Consider the following 21,226-nt stretch of genomic DNA (forward strand, 5'->3'; position numbering starts at 1 on the left):
CCCGTGCTGTACCTGCCCTGGGAGTGTTTGATGGGGACAGTGTAGAGGGAGATTTACGCTGTATTTAACCCCGTGCTGTACCTGCCCTGGGAGTGTTTGATGGGGACAGTGTAGAGGGAGCTTTACTCTGTATCTAACCCGTGCTGTACCTGCCCTGGGAGTGTTTGATGGGACAGTGTAGAGGGAGCTTCACTCTGTATCTAACCCGTGCTATACCTGCCCTGGGAGTGCTTGATGGGGACAGTGTAGAGGGGGCTTTACTCTGTATCTAACCCGTGCTGTACCTGCCCTGGGAGTGTTTGATGGGACAGTGTAGAGGGAGCTTTACTCTGTATCTAACCCATGCTGTACCTGCCCTGGGAGTGTTTGATGGGACAGTGTAGACGGAGCTTTGCTCTGTATCTAACCCCGTGCTGTACCTGCCCTGGGAGTCCCTGATGGGACAGTGTAGAGGGAGCTTTACTCTGTATCTAACCCGTGCTGTACCTGCCCTGGGAGTGTTTGATGGGACCGTGTAGAGGGAGCTTTACTCTGTATCTAACCCGTGCTGTACCTGCCCTGGGAGTGTTTGATGGGGCAGTGCAGAGGGAGCTTTACTCTGAATCTAACCAGTGCTGTACCTGCCCTGGGAGTGTTTGATGGGACAGTGTAGAGGGAGCTTTACTCTGTATCTAACCCGTGCTGTAACTGCCCTGGGAGTGTTTGATGGGACAGTGCAGACGGAGCTTTACTCTGTATCTAACCTGTGCTGTACCTGCCCTGGGAGTGTTTGATGGGGACAGTGGAGAGGGAGCTTTACTCTGTATCTAACCCGTACTGTACCTGCCCTGGGAGTGTTTGATGGGGCAGTGTAGAGGGAGCTTTACACTGTATCTTACCGGCGCTGTACCTGCCCTGGGAGTGTTTGATGGGACATTGTAGAGGGAGCTTGACACTGTATCTTACCGGCGCTGTACCTGCCCTGGGAGTGTTTGATGGGATATTGTAGAGGGAGCTTTACACTGTATCTAACCCGTGCTGTACCTGCCCTGGGAGTGTTTGATGGGGCAGTGTAGAGGGAGCTTTACTCTGTATCTAACCCTGTGCTGTACCTGCCCTGGGAGTGTTTGATGGAGACAGTGCAGAGGGAGCTTTACTCTGTATCTAACCTGTGCTGGAGGTGCCGTGGTAGTGTTTGATGGGACAGTGTAGGCGGGGCTTTACTCTGTATCTAACCCCGTGCTGTACCTGCCCTGGGAGTGTTTGATGGGACAGTGCAGAGGGAGCTTTACTCTGTATCTAACCCCGTGCTGTCCCTGCCCTGGGAGTGTTTGATGGGACAGTGTAGAGGGAGCTTTACTCTTTATCTAACCCGTGCTTTACCTGCCCTGGGAGTGTATGATGGGACAGTGTAGAGGGAGCATTACTCTGTGTCTAACCCGTGCTGTACCTGCCCTGGGAGTGTTTCATGGGACAGTGTAGAGGGAGCTTTACTCTGTATCTAACCCGTGCTGTACCTGCCCTGGGAGTGTTTGATGGGACAGTGTAGAGGGAGCTTTACTCTGTATCTAACACCGTGCTGTACCTGTCCTGGGAGTGTTTGATGGGGACAGTGTAGAAGGAGCGTTACTCTGTATCTGACCCGTGCTGTACCTGGCCTGGGAGTGTTTGATGGGGACAGTGTCGAGGGAGCTTTACTCTTTTTCTAACCCCGTGCTGCACCTGCCCTGGGAGTGTTTGATGGGACAGTGTAGAGGGAGCTTTACTCTGTATCTAACCCGTGCTGTACCTGCCCTGGGAGTGTTTGATGGGGACAGTGTAGAGGGAGATTTACGCTGTATTTAACCCCGTGCTGTACCTGCCCTGGGAGTGTTTGATGGGGACAGTGTCGAGGGAGCTTTACTCTTTTTCTAACCCCGTGCTGCACCTGCCCTGGGAGTGTTTGATGGGACAGTGCAGAGGGAGCTTAACTCTGTATCGAACCCGTGCTGTACCTGCCCTGGGAGTGTTGGATGGGACAGTGTAGAGGGGGCTTCACTCTGTATCTAACCCGTGCTATACCTGCCCTGGGAGTGTTTGATGGGACAGTGTAGAGGGAGCTTTACTCTGTATCTAACCCCGTGCTGTACCTGCCCTGAGGGTGTTTGATGGGGACAGTGTAGAGGGAGCTTTACTCTGTATTTAACCCCGTGCTGTACCTGCCCTGGGAGTGTTTGATGGGGACAGTGTCGAGGGAGCTTTACTCTGTATCTAACCCTGTGCTGTACCTGTCCTGGGAGTGCTTGATGGGGACAGTGTAGAGGGAGCTTTACTCTGTATCTAACCCGTGCTGTACCTGCCCTGGGAGTGTTTGATGGCACAGTGCAGAGGGAGCTTTACTCTGTATCTAACCCGTGCTGTACCTGCCCTGGGAGTGTTTGATGGGACGGTGCAGAGGGAGCTTTACTCTGTATCTAACCCGTGCTGTACCTGCCCTGCGAATGTTTGATGGGGACAGTGTAGAGGGAGCTTTACTCTGTATCTAACCCGTGCTGTACCTGCCCTGGGAGTGTTTGATGGGACAGTGCAGAGGGTGCTTTACTCTCTATCTCACCCGTGCTGTACCTGCCCTGGGAGTGTTTGATGGGACAGTGTAGAGGGAGCTTTACTCTGTATCTAACCCGTGCTGTACCTGCCCTGGGAGTGTTTGATGGGACAGTGTGGAGGGAGCTTTACTCTGTATCTAACCCGTGCTGTACCTGCCCAGGGAGTGTTTGATGGGACAGTGTAGAGGGAGATTTTCTCTGTATCTAACCCCGTGCTGTACCTGCCCTGGGACTGTTTGATGGGACAGTGTAGAGGGAGCTTTACTCTGTATCTAACCTGTGCTGTACCTGCCCTGGGAGTGTTTGATGGGACAATGTAGAGGGGGCTTTACTCTGTATCTAACCCCGTGCTGTACCTGCCGTGGTAGTGTTTGATGGGACAGTGTAGCGGGGGGCTTTACTCTGTATCTAACCCTATGCTGTACCTGCCCTGGGAGTGTTTGATGGGGACAGTGTAGAGGGAGCTTTACTCTGTATCTAACTCGTGCTGTACCTGCCCTGGGAGTGTTTGATGGGACAGTGTAGAGGGAGCTTTACTCTGTATCTAACCCGTGCTGTACCTGCCCTGGGAGTGTTTGATGGGACAGTGTAGAGGGAGCTTTACTCTGTATCTAACCCGTGCTGTACCTGCCCTGGGAGTGTTTGATGGGACAGTGAAGAGGGAGCTTTACTCTGTATCTAACCCGTGCTGTACCTGCCCTGGGAGTGTTTGTTGGGACTGTGTAGAGGGAGCTTTACTCTGTATCTAACCCGTGCTGTACCTGCCCTGGGAGTGTTTGTTGGGACTGTGTAGAGGGAGCTTTACTCTGTACCTAACCAGTGCTGTACCTGCCCTTGGAGTGCTACCTCCGGCCACTGGTGCCTGTAAGATGTTGTTCTGTGTGCTCTTACCTCTAACAGTTTACATCGCTGCAGGAGTCCGTATTCTTTGATTTTGTCCATTACAGCTGTCACTCTCTCTGGACACTCTGGAGAGGTGCTACAGAGGCACAAATAGATGTTGGTGGGTTTCCAATGTTTTTCCTGTAAATACTGACACACTCCCAGGGACCCCCTGTAAATAGTGACACACTCCCGGGGACCCCCTGTAAATACTGACACACTCCCAGGGACCCCCTGTAAATACTGACACACTCCCGGGGACCCCCTGTAAATACTGACACACTCCCGGGGACCCTCTGTTAATACTGACACACTCCCGGGGACCCCCTGTAAATACTGACACACTCCCCGGGACCCCCTGTAAATACTGACACACTCCCGGGGACCCCCTGTAAATACTGACACACTCCCGGGGACCCCCTGTAAATACTGACACACTCCCGGGGACCCTCTGTTAATACTGACACACTCCCGGGGACCCCCTGTAAATACTGACACACTCCCCGGGACCCCCTGTAAATACGGACACACTCCCGGGGACCCCCTGTAAATACTGACACACTCCTGGGGACCCCCTGTAAATACTGACACACTCCCGGGGACCCCTTGTAAATACTGACACACTCCTGGGGACCCCCTGTAAATACTGACACACTCCCGGGGACCCCTTGTAAATACTGACACACTCCCGGGGACTCCCTGTAAATACTGACACACTCCCGGGGACCCCCTGTAAATACTGACACACTCCCGGGGACCCCCTGTAAATACTGACACACTCCCGGGGGACCCCCTGTAAATACTGACCCACTCCCGGGGACCCCCTGTAAATACTGACACACTCCCGGGGACCCCCTGTAAATACTGACACACTCCCGGGGGACCCCCTGTAAATACTGACACACTCCCGGGACCCCCCTGTAAATACTGACACACTCCCCGGGGACCCCTGTAAATACTGACACACTCCCAGGGACCCCCTGTAAATACTGACACACTCCCGGGGACCCTCTGTAAATACTGACACACTCCCGGGGACCCTCTGTAAATACTGACACACTCCTGGGGACCCCCTGTAAATACTGACACACTCCCAGGGACCCCCTGTAAATACTGACACACTCCTGGGGACCCTCTGTAAATACTGACACACTCCCGGGGACCCCCTGTAAATACTGACACACTCCCCGGGGACCCCCTGTAAATACAGACACACTCCCGGGGACCCCCTGTAAATACTGACACACTCCCGGGGACACTCCCTGTAAATACTGACACACTCCCGGGGACCCCCTGTAAATAAGGACACACTCCCGGGGACCCGCTGTAAATACTGACACGCTCCCGGGGACCCCTTGTAAATACTGACACACTCCCGGGGACCCCCTGTAAATACTGACACACTCCCGGGGACCCCCTGTAAATACTGACACACTCCCAGGGACCCCTTGTAAATACTGACACACTCCCGGAGACTCCCTGTAAATACTGACACACTCCCGGGGACCCCCTGTAAATACTGACACACTCCCCGGCAACCCCCGGTAAATACTGACACACTCCCCGGGACCCCCTGTAAATACTGACACACTCCTGGGGACCCCCTGTAAATACTGACACACTCCTGGGGACCCCCTGTAAATACTGACACACTCCCCGGGACCCCCTGTAAATACTGACACACTCCTGGGGACCCTCTGTAAATACTGACACACTCCCGGGGACCCCCTGTAAATACTGACACACTCCCGGGGATTCCCTGTAAATACTGACACACTCCCGGGGACCCCCTGTAAATAATGACACACTCCTGGGGACCCCCTGTAACTACTGACACACTCCCGGGGACCCCCTGTAAATACTGACACACTCCCGGGGATTCCCTGTAAATACTGACACACTCCCGGGGACCCCCTGTAAATACTGACACACTCCCGGGGACCCCCTGTAAATACTGACACACTCCCAGAGACCCCCTGTAAATACTGACACCCTCCCGGGGACCCCCTGTAAATACTGACACACTCCCGGGGACCCCTGTAAATATTGACACACTCCCGGGGACCCCCGTAAATACAGACACACTCCCGGGGACCCCCTGTAAATATTGACACATTCCCAGGGACCCCCGTAAATACAGACACACTCTCGGGGACCCCCTGTAAATACTGACACATTCCCAGGGACCCCCTGTAAATACTGACACACTCCCGGGGACCCCCGTGAATACAGACACACTCCCAGGGACCCCCTGTAAATACTGACACATTCCCAGGGACATCCTGTAAATACTGACACACTCCCGGGGATCCCCTGTAAATACTGACACACTCCCGGGGACCCCCTGTAAATACTGACACACTCCCAGGGACCCCCTGTAAATACTGACACACTCCTGCGGACCCCCTGTATATACTGACACACTCCCGGGGACCCCCTGTAAATACTGACACACTCCCGGGGACACCCTGTAAATACTGACACACTCCCGGGGACCCCCTGTAAATACTGACACACTCCCCGGGACCCCCTGTAAATACTGACACACTCCCGGGGACCCCCTGTAAATACTGACACACTCCCGGGGACCCCCTGTAAATACTGACACACTCCCGGGGACTCCCTGTAAATACTGACACATTCCTGGGGACCCCCCCTGTAAATACTGACACACTCCCAGCTGTGAAAGTGTCACTTAGTTCCCTATAGTTCAGTAACACTTACCTGTCCCACAAGCATCGCGGCTCCGTCAGTTGTTCGTGGTAGACCAGCGCCGTTACCGTGAGAACTGGATCTCTGCCCAGGTGCTGCGTGGGTCCAAGAGGCAGAAGCGTCAACAGATGGAACAGAACGGGGACCTAAAATACTCTCGCGCTGAGCCCGAGCGTAGGGAGTTAACCCTTCCACCCATACTGCCCAGGAAAGGGAGCCCGGGTTCCGACAACGGCCGATGGTTGCCCTTCACCTCTGCCACTGAGATGGCGCCCCCTCTGGGTGACAGACATGGGGGGGGGGCTGCCAGTGGGAATTTACCCCAGAAATATGTGGCAATCCAGCGCCCCTAACCTCCCCCACAAACCTGTTCCAGCCCCTCGACTGCCCACCTGGAGACACGTCTCTACAATCCACCCGAACCCGCGACATAAATACTGTGGCAACAAGAGCAGGTCAGAGGCTGGGTATTCTGCGGCGAGGGTCTCACCTCCTGACTCCCCAAAGCCTTTCCACCATCTACAAGGCACAAGTCAGGAGTGTGATGGAATACTCTCCACTTGCCTGGATGAGTTGCAGCTCCAACAACACTCGAGAAGCTCGACACCATCCAGGACAAAGCAGCCCGCTTGATCGGCACCTCATCCACCACCTTAAACATTCACTCCCTCCACCACCGGCGCACCGTGGCTGCAGTGTGGACCATCTACAAGATGCACTGCAGCAACTCGCCAAGGCTTCTTCGGCAGCACCTCCCAAACCCGCCACCTCTTCCCCTCTTCCACCTAGAAGGACAAGGGCAGCAGGCGCATGGGAACACCGCCACCTCCAAGTTCCCCTCCAAGTCACACACACCATCCTGACTGGGAAATATGTCGGCCGATCCTTCATCGTCGCTGGGTCAAAATCCAGGAACTCCCTCCCTAACAGCGCTGTGGGAGCACCTTCACCACACGGACTGCAGCGGTTCAAGGCGGCGGCTCACCACCACCTTCTCAAGGGGCGATTCGGGATGGGCAATAAATGCTGGGCCTCGCCAGCGACGCCCACATCCCAGGAATGAATATAAGAAAAAAAGCCACCCATTCTCCAGATGTACAGAGATTTTGCCTCTGTCTTGTTTCCCTCCCTGTAGCCAACGCCTCGGGCGTCTGAGAGACTGTGCGGGGCACGGCAACAGAGCCTCGAGCATACTGGGTCCGTCACATCAAATCTCTAAACCGCCAATCTTTACGCCTCTCTCTCTCACTCTTTTTCTACACGTCTCTCGCTCGCTCTCTCGGTCTCTCAGTCTCGCTACGTGTGTCTATCTCTCTCTCTCTCGCTATGTGTGTGTCTCTCTCTCTCGCTATGCGTGTGTCTCTCTCTCTCTCTCACTATGTGTGTATCTCTCTCTCTCTCGCTATGTCTCTCTCTCTCTCTCGCTACGTGTGTCTATCTCTCTCTCTCTCGCTATGTGTGTGTGTGTCTCTCTCTCGCTATGTGTGTGTGTGTCTCTCTCTCGCTATGCGTGTGTCTCTCTCTCTCTCTGTTTCTCTCCCCCTCCTGTCGCTCCGCGCTGGGCACCTACCAGGTCGGTGAGCTGTGAGATGATCTCGTCCGCTTTGAGGTTCTGCTGGAGCCTCACTTTCTTCTTGGTCTCCGGCTGGCCGAGGTTCTGCTTCGACAGCATATCGTTCTTTGGCTAAAGAAAGCAAGACCCAGAAGTCAGGGTGGATTTTTGTCAGATCCGGTTGTAGCACAGTCCAGCATTCAGAGTCAAAGTTCACCTCGTCGGTGAAGGGCCCAGCTGTGCCTCCGAGGCACCGAGAGCCTCTTGGGTGATTGACCGGCTCGGCAACCAGGCGACGCGACCCTCAATGTCCTTACCCACCTACCCGTCCACTGAACCAATCCACCCAACCAATCCAACCGTCCGACCCACCCACCCAACCAATCCAACCGTCCGACCCACCCACCCAACCAATCCGACCGTCCGACCCACCCACCCAACCAATCCGACCGTCCGACCCACCCACCCAACCAATCCGACCGTCCGACCCACCCACCCAACCAATCCAACCGTCCGACCCACCCACCCAACCAATCCGACCGTCCGACCCACCCACCCAACCAATCCGACCGTCCCACCCACCCAACCAATCCGACCGTCCGACCCACCCACCCAACCAATCCGACCGTCCGACCCACCCACCCAACCAATCCGACCGTCCGACCCACCCACCCGACCAATCCGACCGTCCGACCCACCCACCCGACCAATCCGACCGTCCGACCCACCCACCCGACCAATCCGACCGTCCGACCCACCCACCCGACCAATCCAACCGTCCGACCCACCCACCCGACCAATCCAACCGTCCAACCCACCTCGCCAAGACCCCCCTCCAGGGGCTAAAAGGGTTAACTTCCGAGGACAGGTTGCACAGACTGGGCTTGTGTTCCCTCGAGTGTAGAAGATTAAGGGGATGATCTGATCGAGGTGTTTGAGATGATTAAAGGATTCGATCGGGTCAATCGAGAGAGAAACTATTTCCTCTGGTGGGGGGAGTCCAGAACAAGGGGGCAGAACCTTCAAATTAGAGCCAGGCCGTTCAGGGGTGATGTCAGGAAGCACTTCTTCACACAAAGGCTGGTGGGAATCTGGGACTCTCTCCCCCAAAGAGCTGTCGAGGCTGGGGGGCAATTGGAGCTTTCAAGACTGAGATTGATAGATTTTTGTTGGGTAAGGGGATTGAGGGATACGGAACCAAGGCGGGTAAATGGAGTTAAAATACAGATCAGCCGTGATCTCACTGAATGGCGGAACAGGCTCGAGGGGCTGAACGGCCTCCTCCTGTTCCTAATGTCACAGGCTCGAGGGGGCTGAATGGCCTCCTCCTGTTCCTAATGTAACAGGCTCGAGGGGCTGAATGGTCTCCTCCTGTTCCTAATGTAACAGGCTCAAGGGGCTGAATGGTCTCCTCCTGTTCCTAATGTAACAGGTTCGAGGGGGCTGAACGGCCTCCTCCTGTTCCTAATGTAACAGGCTCGAGGGGGCTGAATGGCCTCCTCCTGTTCCGAATGTAACACGCTCGAGGGGCTGAACGGCCTCCTCCTGTTCCTAATGTAACAGGCCCGAGGGGTCTGAACGGCCTCCTCCTGTTCCTAATGTAACAGGTTCAAGGGGGCTGAACGGCCTCCTCCTGTTCCTAATGCAACAAGCTCGAGGGGGCTGAATGGCCTCCTCCTGTTCCTAATGTAACACGCTCGAGGGGCTGAATGGCCTCCCCCTGTTCCTAATGTAACAGGCCCGAGGGGGCTGAACGGTCTCCTCCTGTTCCTAATGTAACAGGCTCGAGGGGCTGAACGGCCTCCTCCTGTTCCTAATGTAACAGGCCCGAGGGGGCTGAATGGCCTCCTCCTGTTCCTAATGTAACAGGCTCGAGGGGCTGAACGGCCTCCACCTGTTCCTAATGTAACAGACTCGAGGGGCTGAATGGCCTCCTCCTGGTCCTAATTTAACAGGCTCGAGGGGTTGAACGGCCTCCTGTTCCTAATGTAACAGGCTCGAGGGGCTGAATGGTCTCCTCCTGTTCCTAATGTAACAGGCTCGAGGGGGCTGAACGGCCTCCTCCTGTTCCTACTGTAACAGGTTCGAGGGGGCTGAATGGCCTCCTCCTGTTCCTAATGTAACAGGCTCGAGGGGCTGCACGGCCTCCTCCTGTTCCTAATGTAACAGGCCCGAGGGGGCTGAACGGTCTCCTCCTGTTCCTAATGTAACAGGCTCGAGGGGCTGAACGGCCTCCTCCTGTTCCTAATGTAACAGACTCGAGGGGCTGAATGGCCTCCTCCTGTTCCTAATTTAACAGGCTCGAGGGGCTGAACGGCCTCCTCCTGTTCCTAATGTAACAGGCTCGAGGGGCTGAATGGTCTCCTCCTGTTCCTAATGTAACAGGCTCGAGGGGCTGAATGGCCTCCTCCTGTTCCTAATGTAACAGGCTCGAGGTGGGCTGAACGGCCTCCTCCTGTTCCTAATGTAACAGGCTCGAGGGGCTGCACGGCCTCCTCCTGTTCCTAATGTAACAGGCTCGAGGGGGCTGAATGGCCTCCTCCTGTTCCTAATGTAACAGGCCCGAGGGGGCTGAACGGCCTCCTCCTGTTCCTAATGTAACAGGCCCAAGGGGGCTGAACGGCCTCCTCCTGTTCCTAATGTAACAGGCTCGAGGTGGGTTGAACGGCCTCCTCCTGTTCCTAATGTAACAGGCCCGAGGTGGGTTGAACGGCCTCCTCCTGTTCCTATTGTAACAGGCTCGAGGGGGCTGAACGGCCTCCTCCTGTTCCTAATGTAACAGGCCCGAGGGGGCTGAACGGCCTCCTCCTGTTCCTAATGTAACAGGCCCAAGGGGGCTGAACGGCCTCCTCCTGTTCCTAATGTAACAGGCTCGAGGTGGGTTGAACGGCCTCCTCCTGTTCCTGTTCGAAAGGTCAGCGACCCATTTGCAAAGAGGGGAACCTCCTCTCATCTAGTCTCGCTCTAGACTTAGGGAGCTGGTGCGCTCGTACTTTCTAAAGCCGGACTGTTTCTGATCGACCGCCCCCCTGTTCCACCCTCGTTACCCCGCCCCACCTCCACTGATAGCTATGCCCTCGTTCCCAAGCTCACTGTATGAGAAAAGGGGCCACAGAGCCTCACAAGGTAGTTTAAGGGCCTCGCGACCCTACCTCTCGGCACCGATATCTAACAATCCTTTCCCTGGCAATCGGTTGCAGGTCCGGTGCGGACGAGTATCACTGAGGGAACTCAACGTATCACTCAAAGAATGACTGAATAAACACCGTGTACTGTGAACGCCAGCCAGCCAATCAGGAAAGGGAGTTCGGGAGGTGTTGTTTCAGATTTATTTTCTGCCACAGCGCGCTGGAAGATTCAGTAAAGATTTACTCAGTTGAAAGAGATTCCCTCTTAATTGCAAAACCCAGGTGAAGGTCCAAGACGCAAATTGACGGTACCAACGAGTGTGCAAAAGAGTGCAGAGTCAGCAGGTTTGAGTCAGAAGGTCGTGGGTTCGCGCCCTCGCTCCAGAGACTCGAGCCCCGTAATCCAGGCCCAACACTCCCCCGGTGCCAGTACCGAGGGAGCGCCGCACTGTCGGAGGGGCAGTGCTGAGGGAGCGCCGCACTGTCGGAGGGGCAGTGCTGAGGGAGCGCCGCACTGTCGGAGGGGCAGTACTGAGGGAGCGCCGCACTGTCGGAGGGTCAGTGCTGAGGGAGCGCCACACTGTCGGAGGGGCAGTACTGAGGGAGCACCGCACTGTCGGAGGGGCAGTACTGAGGGAGCGCCGCACTGTCGGAGGGGCAGTACTGAGGGAGCGCCGCACTGTCGGAGGGGGCAGTACTGAGGGAGCTCCGCACTGTCGGAGGGGCGGTACTGAGGGAGCGCCGCACTGTCGGAGGGGCGGTACTGAGGGAGCGCCGCACTGTCGGAGGGGCAGTCCTGAGGGAGTGCCGCACTGTCAGAGGGGCAGCACTGAGGGAGCGCCGCACTGTCGGAGGGGCAGCACTGAGGGAGCGCCGCACTGTCTCACTCTTGCCTCTTTTGGGATCCTGTGCTAAACCCGAGGGAGGGGAGAGACTAGTGAGGGAGGGAGGGAGATGGGGAGGGAGGGGGAGAGATGGGGAGGGAGGGGGAGAGAAGGAGAGGGAGGGGGAGAGAAGGAGAGGGAAGGGGAGCGACGGGGACAAGAGTGAGATGGGAGCAAAGTATGACAGTGCGAATGTCAGAGTGAGGAGGGAGGGATGGAGAGAGAGAGAGAGAGAGAAATGCAAACTTCGAAGGCGGAGAGCAGCAGCGTAAGACAGCAGGGAGTGGGGAGATGAGCAGGAGGAGGATGGGGAAGGGGAAGAGTAGAAGGGGTCCGGGCCGGGGGAAGGGGGAAAAGAAACCCACAGCCTCGTTCCGACTGCAGCAGCCAAATCCCCCCGGGGCGAGGGGGTGTTTTTAACTGAAACGTTTTAAAACGCAGGAGGAGTAGGCTGCCCGAGGGACAGGCCGGACTTGAGTAGGAAATGAGTCAGTGACTCACTGTGTTGGATCGCACGTCACTGCCACGCTCAGCTCGGTCCCTCCGACTGGCCGGCGGTTAGATGTATCTCCAATCTTGCTCATTCCGGTCCGCTGCCTCTGCCTCCCACAGTCCCATCTCACTCGGCTCCTCTGACACAACGCTCCGCCACACGTGTGAACCAGTCCCGCGTCCTTGCTGGCCGAACTGGGCCGTCGCCCAGAGTCCTTCAGCTGAGGAAACGACTCCCCATTTCCGGGCCGCCTTTCCCCACCTCGGGAAGCGCTTCACAGCCATGGAGGCACTTTTGAGGTGGGATCACCACTTATTAATGTAGGAGGCCGATTTGCGCACAGCAAGCTCCCGCAAACAGCAATGTGATTAAACGGCCAGACCGCCGCCTCGGATTCCCCAGCCTCCCAACGCCATTCAAAGGATGGCAGGAGGGCGTCCCATGGGATCCTGCTGTGCGCGCCGCGGCCGCTTCCAACGCCGAACAAACGCTGGTTCATTTGTCCACACCCGCCCCTCACTCTCCTCACCGTGCGAAGACCGCGTCTCCCAGCCCCCCTTTCGCAGGAGCCACTCTTCTTCCCGTTTGTCACGCCTGCGTGGGGCCTTGCAAGAGCAACCAGCACCTCCTCCCCGCGACCCCCCACCGCCCATTCTCTGATAGTTCCTCCAGGACTGGAGGATGGTAGACAGTGGTGTTCCCCAAGGGTCAGTGCTGGGGCCACTGCTTTTTTTGATAACAACAGTGAGGATGATACCAATCGACTGCGACAGGACATAGAAAGACTAGCAGTATGGGCAGACAAGTGGCAGATGCAATTTAATAGCGAGAAGTGTGAGGAGATGCATTTTGGCAGAAGGAACAGGGAGAGGCAATATACACTTAATGGCACAGTTTTAAAGAGTGTGCAGGGACAGAGGGACCTGGGAGTTAATGTGCATAGATCCCTGAAGGTGGCAGGACATATTGAGAGAGTGGTTAACAAAGCATATGGGATCTTGGGCTTCATAAATAGAGGTATTGAGTACAAAAGTAGAGAAGTTATGCTGAACCTTTATAAAGCGCTGGTTAGGCCACAACTGGAGTATTGCGTCCAGTTCTGGTCACCACACTTTAGGAAGGATGTGAAGGCCCTCGAGAGGGTGCGGAGGAGATTTACCAGAATGGTTCCGGGGATGGAGGATCTTAGCTACAAGGACAGGTTGGAGAAGCTGGATTTGTTTTCATTAGAGCAAAGGAGGTTGAGGGGTGATTTGATCGAGGTGTACAAGATTATGACGGGTTTGGATAGGCTAGACGGGGAAAGGCTGTTCCCACTAGTTGATGGTACAAGGACTAGGGGACACAGATTTAAGGTTTTGGGCAAGAGATACAGGGGGGACGTGAGGAAAAACCTTTATACACAGCGAGTGGTGAGGACCTGGAACTCGCTGCCGACGGAAGTGGAAGCGGAGACACTCAATGGGCTGGATTTTCATTGAGGAGGCGGGTAGGAGGCGGGACTACAACTTTCGGGGTTGTAGTCCCGCCTCCATCGAGTTGTGGCCAACCCACGCAGTTTTCCCTTGATTGACCTTGTTGGGCCCGCCCAGCAGGCCAATTACGGGCCACCCGGCAACAGGTGACATCACAGATTGACATTTCATCTGTCAAGAACTTTTGACAGATGAAATATCAGCGTTTGACAGCTCTTTGAAGCTGTCAAACACTGACAATCTGTATTCTAAGTTAATTCCTTCCTCTCAGGATGATTTAGAGATCTCTCCAGAACAGAAAGCTGAATGCTGCAACTTTTGACAGCTGGCGGCCATTCTGCTTTCTGTGCCGGTGAGATGAGGGACTCCCGAGGCCTGAAGGAAGGAAGGCTGTAAAGGTAAGTAAAACATATTTAAACATTTTACACACACCAAACACACTAACCTCTGCACTCATGCACCCATCACTCACCTGAACACCGGACATCTCGACCCCGCCAAGCCCTTCATCCTGACGGCCCGCCTCGCTAACTTGGCGTGGTTTGGAGCCGTCGGGAATCCCACACGACACCCGTCAAAATAGGGATTAGGCTAAAAACTGCCTGTTAACTACCTGTTAACAGGCAGTTAATTGGCACTAATCCCCTTCCCGCCTCGGGGAGGCGGCTCCCAGCACAGGTCGGGTATCCGCCTTCTTTGAAACTGGCATGGAGGCGGGTTGGGGGCGGGATGGGTTCGTGCCCCCCCCGATTTCGAGATTTTAACACCCCCCCCCCCCCAACACGCCTCCAATCTTGCCTCCACGGCCCAATGTTTTCAAGGGGAGACTGGATAGGCGCTTGAGGGAAATAAACTTGCAGGGCTACGGGGATAGAGTGGGGGAATGGGACTGACTGGATTGTTCTACAGAGAGCCGGCACGGACTCGATGGGCCGAATGGCCTCCTTCTGTGCCGTTACGACGCTATGACTCCAACGTACAATTTCAAAATTTGCGGCCCACACCAAATTGGGGGTGTGTGTAGTTAATACAGAGGACAAAATAGAGGAAGACATTAATAAACTTGCAGAGTGGGTGTGTGATTGGCAAACGAACTTCATTATATACTTGCGTTGGAGGCAGTTCAGAGAAGGTTCACGAGGTTGATTCCGGAGATGAGGGGGTTGACTTATGAGGAAAGGTTGAGCAAGTTGGGCCGATACTCATTGGAGTTTAGAAGAATGAAAGGGGATCTTACTAAAACATATAAGATTCTGAAGGGGCTCGACAGGGTAGATGCAGAGAGGGTGTTTCCCCTCGTGGGGGAATCTAGAACTAGGGGGCATAGTTTCAGAATAAGGGGGCGCCCTTTTAGATCGGAAATGAGGAGGAATTTCTTCTCTCAGAGGGTCGAGAATCTTTGGAATTCTCTTCCCCAGAGAGCTGTGGAGGCTGGGTCACTGAAGGTGGAGATAAGACAGATTGTTGAACGGTAAGGGAGTCGAGGGTTATGGGGAGCGGGCAGGGAAGTGGAGTGGAGGTCAAGATCAGATCAGCCATGATCTTATCGAATGGCGGAGCAGGCTCGAGGGGCCGAATGGCCGACTCCTGCTCCTACGTCTTATGGTCGTAGTCTAGGTCAGTGCGAGGTGGTGCATTTTGGTAGGAAGGATAAGGAGGCCACCTGCTCCCTGGAAAATAAGTACGTAAATGGGATTGAGGAGCAGAGGGATCTGGGGTACAGATACACAAATCACTCAAAGTAGCGACGCAACAACAACAACTTATATATTTATATAGCGCCTTTAATGTAGTAAAACATCCCAAGGCGCTTCACAGGAGCGGTTAAAAGACAATTTGACCCCGAGCCACATAAGGAGATATTAGGGACCAGTGACCAAATGCTGGGTCAAAGAGGTCGGTTTTAAGGAGCGTCTTAAAGGAGGAGAGAGAGAGGCGGAGCGGTTTAGGGAGGGAATTCCAGAGCTCGGGGGCCCTGGCGCGGTCGCCAATGGCGGAGCGATGGAAATCGGGGGGGGGGGACGCGCGAGAGGCCGGAATTGGAGGAGCGCGGAGATCTCGGAGGGTTGGAGGAGGTTACTGAGATAGGGAGGGGAGGGGGGCGAGTGAGGAGGCCATGGAGGGATTTGAAAACGAGGATGAGGATTTTGAAATCGAGGCGTTGCTTAAGCGGGAGCCAGTGTAGGTCAGCGCGCAGGTTAATCAGGACATAAACCAAGCACGGGGGTTTATTTCTGGAGGGACAGATTTGAAAAACAGAGAAGTTATGCTGAACTTGTACAGAAACTGGGCACAGTTCTGGCATGGAGGCACTTGGGAAGGTGCGAAACAGATTTACTAGAATACCAGACCTGAGAGATTAAACCTATCAGGAAAGATTGAACAGGCTGGGGCTCCTGTCTCTAGAAAAGAGAAGGCTGAGGGGTGACCTGATAGAGGTCCTTAAGATTATGAAGGGGTTTCGATAGGGTAGACGTAGAGAAGATGTCTCCACTTGTGGGGGAGACCAGAACCAGGGGCCGTCAATATAAGAGAGTCACTAATAAATCCAATTGGGAATTCAGGAGAAACTTCTTTCCCCAGAGAGTGGGGAGAATGTGGAACTCGCTCCCACAGGGAGTGGTCGAGGCGAATAGCGTCGATGCGTTTAAGGGGGAAGCTGGAGAAACACATGAGGGAGAAAGGAATAGAAGGATATGGTGATGGGGTGAAATGGAGAGGGGGCGGGAGGAGGCTGGTGTGGAGCAGGAACACCGGCACGGAGCAGAGGGGCCGAACCGCCTGTTTCTGGGCTGTAACTTCTCTGCAATCAGCTCCTCTTCACCTGTTAACTTTCACTATCCCCAGCGTTTCCCGATCTCCTCACTCGCCGAATGTTCAAGAACCTTGTCCCAAATTCCTCGACCCCCACGCCGACCTCAACAACACCAATTTTTCCCCGGTCCACCGACACCTCGAATTGACAATTCTCCATCCTCGTCTTCAGATCACTCCGTGGCATCCTCGCCCCCCCCCTCCATATCTCTGTAACCTCCTCCAGCCTCTACAACCCTCCGAGATCTCTGCGCTCCCCCAATTCTGGCCTCTCGCGCATCCCCCCGATTTCAATCGCTCCGCCATTGGCGACCGCGCCAGGGCCTCCGAGCTCTGGAATTCCCTCCCTAAACCTCTCCGCCTCTCTCCTCCTCCTTTAAGACACTCCTTAAAACCGAACTCTGTGACCCAGCTTTTGCTCACCTGTCCCCAATATCTCCTTATGTGGCTCGGGGTCAAATTGTGTCTGATTTACGCTCCTGTGAAGCACCTTGGGACGTTTCACTACGTTAAAGGTGCTGGATAAATGGGAGCTGTTCTTGTTCCACGCGCATGCCTTACCGCGGTCAAGGTGGCTGCTATTTGGCAGGGGGGTGGTGATCTCCGTCTCTCACGCAATTGGTCCGGTGTCGAATCCATGACAGCAGACTCCGCCTCTCTCTCTCCAGCCAATCAACAACCTGCGAAGAGGAAGAATCACAACACTCTGATATACCTCATACCCGTCACTGTAACACTGATATACCCCACACCCCTCACTGTATCACTCTGATATACCCCACATCCCTCACTGTAACACTGATATACCCCACACCCCTCACTGTAACACTCTGATATACCCCACACCCCTCACTGTAACACTGATATACCTCACACCCGTCACTGTAACACTGATATACCCCACACCCCTCACTGTATCACTCTGATATACCCCACATCCCTCACTGTAACACTGATATACCCCACACCCGTCACTGTAACACTGATATACCCCACACCCCTCACTGTATCACTCTGATATACCCCACACCCCTCACTGTAACACTGATATACCCCACACCCGTCACTGTAACACTGATATACCCCACACCCCTCACTGTATCACTCTGATATACCCCACACCCCTCACTGTAACACTGATATACCCCACACCCCTCACTGTAACACTCTGATATACCCCACACCCCTCACTGTAACACTGATATACCCCACACCCGTCACTGTAACACTGATATACCCCACACCCCTCACTGTATCACTCTGATATACCCCACACCCCTCACTGTAACACTGATATACCCCACACCCCTCACTGTAACACTGATATACCCCACACCCCTCACTGTAACACTGATATACCTCATACCCGTCACTGTAACACTGATATACCCCACACCCCTCACTGTATCACTCTGATATACCCCACACCCCTCACTGTAACACTCTGATATACCCCACACCGCTCACTGTAACACTCTGATATACCCCACACACCTCACTGTAACACTCTGATATACCCCACACCCCTCACTGTAACACTCTGATATACCCCACACCCCTCACTGTAACACTCTGATATACCGCACACCCCTCACTGTAACACTCTGATATACCCCACACCCCTCACTGTAACACTGATATACCCCACACCCCTCAGTGTAACACTCTGATATACCCCACACCCCTCACTGTAACACACTGATATACCGCACACCCCTCACTGTAACACTCTGATATACCCCACACCCCTCAGTGTAACACTCTGATATACCCCACACCCCTCACTGTAACACTCTGATATACCGCACACCCCTCACTGTAACACTCTGATATACCCCACACCCCTCACTGTAACACTGATATACCCCACACCCCTCAGTGTAACACTCTGATATACCCCACACCCCTCACTGTAACACACTGATATACCGCACACCCCTCACTGTAACACTCTGATATACCCCACACCCCTCACTGTAACACTCTGATATACCCCACACCCCTCACTGTAACACTCTGATATACCCCACACCCCTCACTGTAACACTGATATACCCCACACCCCTCACTGTAACACACTGATATACCCCACACCCCTCACTGTAACACTCTGATATACCCCACACCCCTCACTGTAACACTCTGATATACCCCACACACCTCACTGTAACACTCTGATATACCCCACACTCCTCACTGTAACACTCTGATATACCCCACACCCCTCACTGTAACACTCTGATATACCCCACACCCCTCACTGTAACACTCTGATATACCCCACACCCCTCACTGTAACACTCTGATATACCCCACACACCTCACTGTAACACTCTGATATACCCCACACCCCTCACTGTAACACTCTGATATACCCCACACTCCTCACTGTAACACTCTGATATACCCCACACCCCTCACTGTAACACTCTGATATACCCCACACCCCTCACTGTAACACTCTGATATACCCCACACCCCTCACTGTAACACTCTGATATACCCCACACCCCTCACTGTAACACACTGATATACCCCACACCCCTCACTGTAACACTCTGATATACCCCACACCCCTCACTGTAACACTGATATACCCCACACCCCTCACTATAACACTGATATACCCCACACCCCTCACTGTAACACTGATATACCCCACACCCCTCACTGTAACACTGATATACCCGACACCCCTCACTGTAACACTGATATACCCCACACCCCTCACTGTAACACTCTGATATACCCCACACCCCTCACTGTAACACACTGATATACCCCACACCCCTCACTGTAACACTCTGATATACCCCACACCCCTCACTGTAACACTGATATACCCGACACCCCTCACTGTAACACTCTGATATACCCCACACCCCTCACTGTAACACTCTGATTTACCCCACACCCCTCACTGTAACACTGATACACCCCACACCCCTCACTGTAACACTCTGATATACCCCACACCCCTCACTGTAACACTGATATACCCCACACCCCTCACTGTAACACTGATACACCCCACACACCTCACTGTAACACTCTGATATACCCCACACCCCTCACTGTAACACTGATATACCCCACACCCCTCACTGTAACACTGATATACCCCACACCCCTCACTGTAACACTGATATACCCCACACCCCTCACTGTAACACTGATATACCCCACACCCCTCACTGTAACACTGATATACCCCACACCCCTCACTGTAACACTGATATACCCCACACACCTCACTGTAACACTGATATACCCACACCCCTCACTGTAACACTCTGATATACCCCACACCCCTCACTATAACACTGATATACCCCACACCCCTCACTGTAACACTGATATACCCACACCCCTCACTGCCACCCTCTGATATACCCCACACCCCTCACTATAACACTGATATACCCCACACCCCTCACTGTAACACACTGATATACCCCACACCCCTCACTGTAACACACTGATATACCCCACACCCCTCACTGTAACACTCTGATATACCCCACACCCCTCACTGTAACACTCTGATATACCTCACACCACTCACTGTAACACTCTGATATACCCCACACCCCTCACTGTAACACTCTGATATACCCCACACCGCTCACTGTAACACTCTGATATACCCCACACCCCTCACTGTAACACTCTGATATACCCCACACCCCTCACTGTAACACTGATATACCCCACACCCCTCACTGTAACACTCTGATATACCCCACACCCCTCACTGTAACACTGATATACCCCACACCCCTCACTGTAACACTCTGATATACCCCACACCCCTCACTGTAACACACTGATATACCCCACACCCCTCACTGTAACACTCTGATATACCCCACACCCCTCACTGTAACACTGATATACCCGACACCCCTCACTGTAACACTGATATACCCCACACACCTCACTGTAACACTGATATACCCCACACCCCTCACTGTAACACTGATATACCCCACACCCCTCACTATAACACTCTGATATACCCCACACCCCTCACTGTAACACTCTGATATACCCCACACCCCTCACTGTAACACTCTGATATACCCCACACCCCTCACTGTAACACTCTGATATACCCCACACTCCTCACTGTAACACTCTGCTATACCCCACACCCCTCACTGTAACACTCTGATATACCCCACACCCCTCACTGTAACACTGATATGCCCCACACCCCTCACTGTAACACTCTGATATACCCCACACCCCTCACTGTAACACTCTGATATACCCCACACCCCTCACTGTAACACTGATATACCCCACACCCCTCACTGTAACACTCTGATATACCCCACACCCCTCACTGTAACACTCTGATATACCCCACACCCCTCACTGCAACACCCTGATATACCCCACACCCCTCACTGTAACACTCTGATATACCCCACACCCCCCACTGTAACACTCTGATATACCCCACACCCCTCACTGTAACACCCTGATATACCCCACACCCCTCACTGTAACACTCTGATATACCCCACACCCCTTACTGTAACACCCTGATATACCCCACACCCCTCACTGTAACACCCTGATATACCCCACACCCCTCACCGTAACACTCTGATATACCCCACACCCCTCACTGTCACACTGATATACCCCACACCCCTCACTGTAACACTGATATACCCCACACCCCTCACTGTAACACTCTGATATACCGCACAC

General features: G+C 54.1%; 1 protein-coding gene across 1 annotated transcript in view; it reads left to right on the forward strand.

Annotated features, from left to right (window-relative positions):
• The window catches only part of hdac6 (histone deacetylase 6), a 224,721-nt gene that overhangs the window by 74,378 nt on the left and 129,117 nt on the right, over positions 1 to 21,226 (forward strand). The window contains exon 10 of the mRNA XM_085978338.1: positions 15,303 to 15,375. Within this exon, the coding sequence (XP_085834464.1) occupies positions 15,303 to 15,375 (73 nt within the window). The remainder of the gene's footprint in view (positions 1 to 15,302; positions 15,376 to 21,226) is intronic.

This window comes from Somniosus microcephalus, unplaced genomic scaffold, assembly GCF_052327205.1.
Source record: "Somniosus microcephalus isolate GS21.2 unplaced genomic scaffold, FLI_Smic_1.0 unresolved_chr7, whole genome shotgun sequence".
Taxonomy (NCBI): Eukaryota; Metazoa; Chordata; class Chondrichthyes; order Squaliformes; family Somniosidae; genus Somniosus; species Somniosus microcephalus.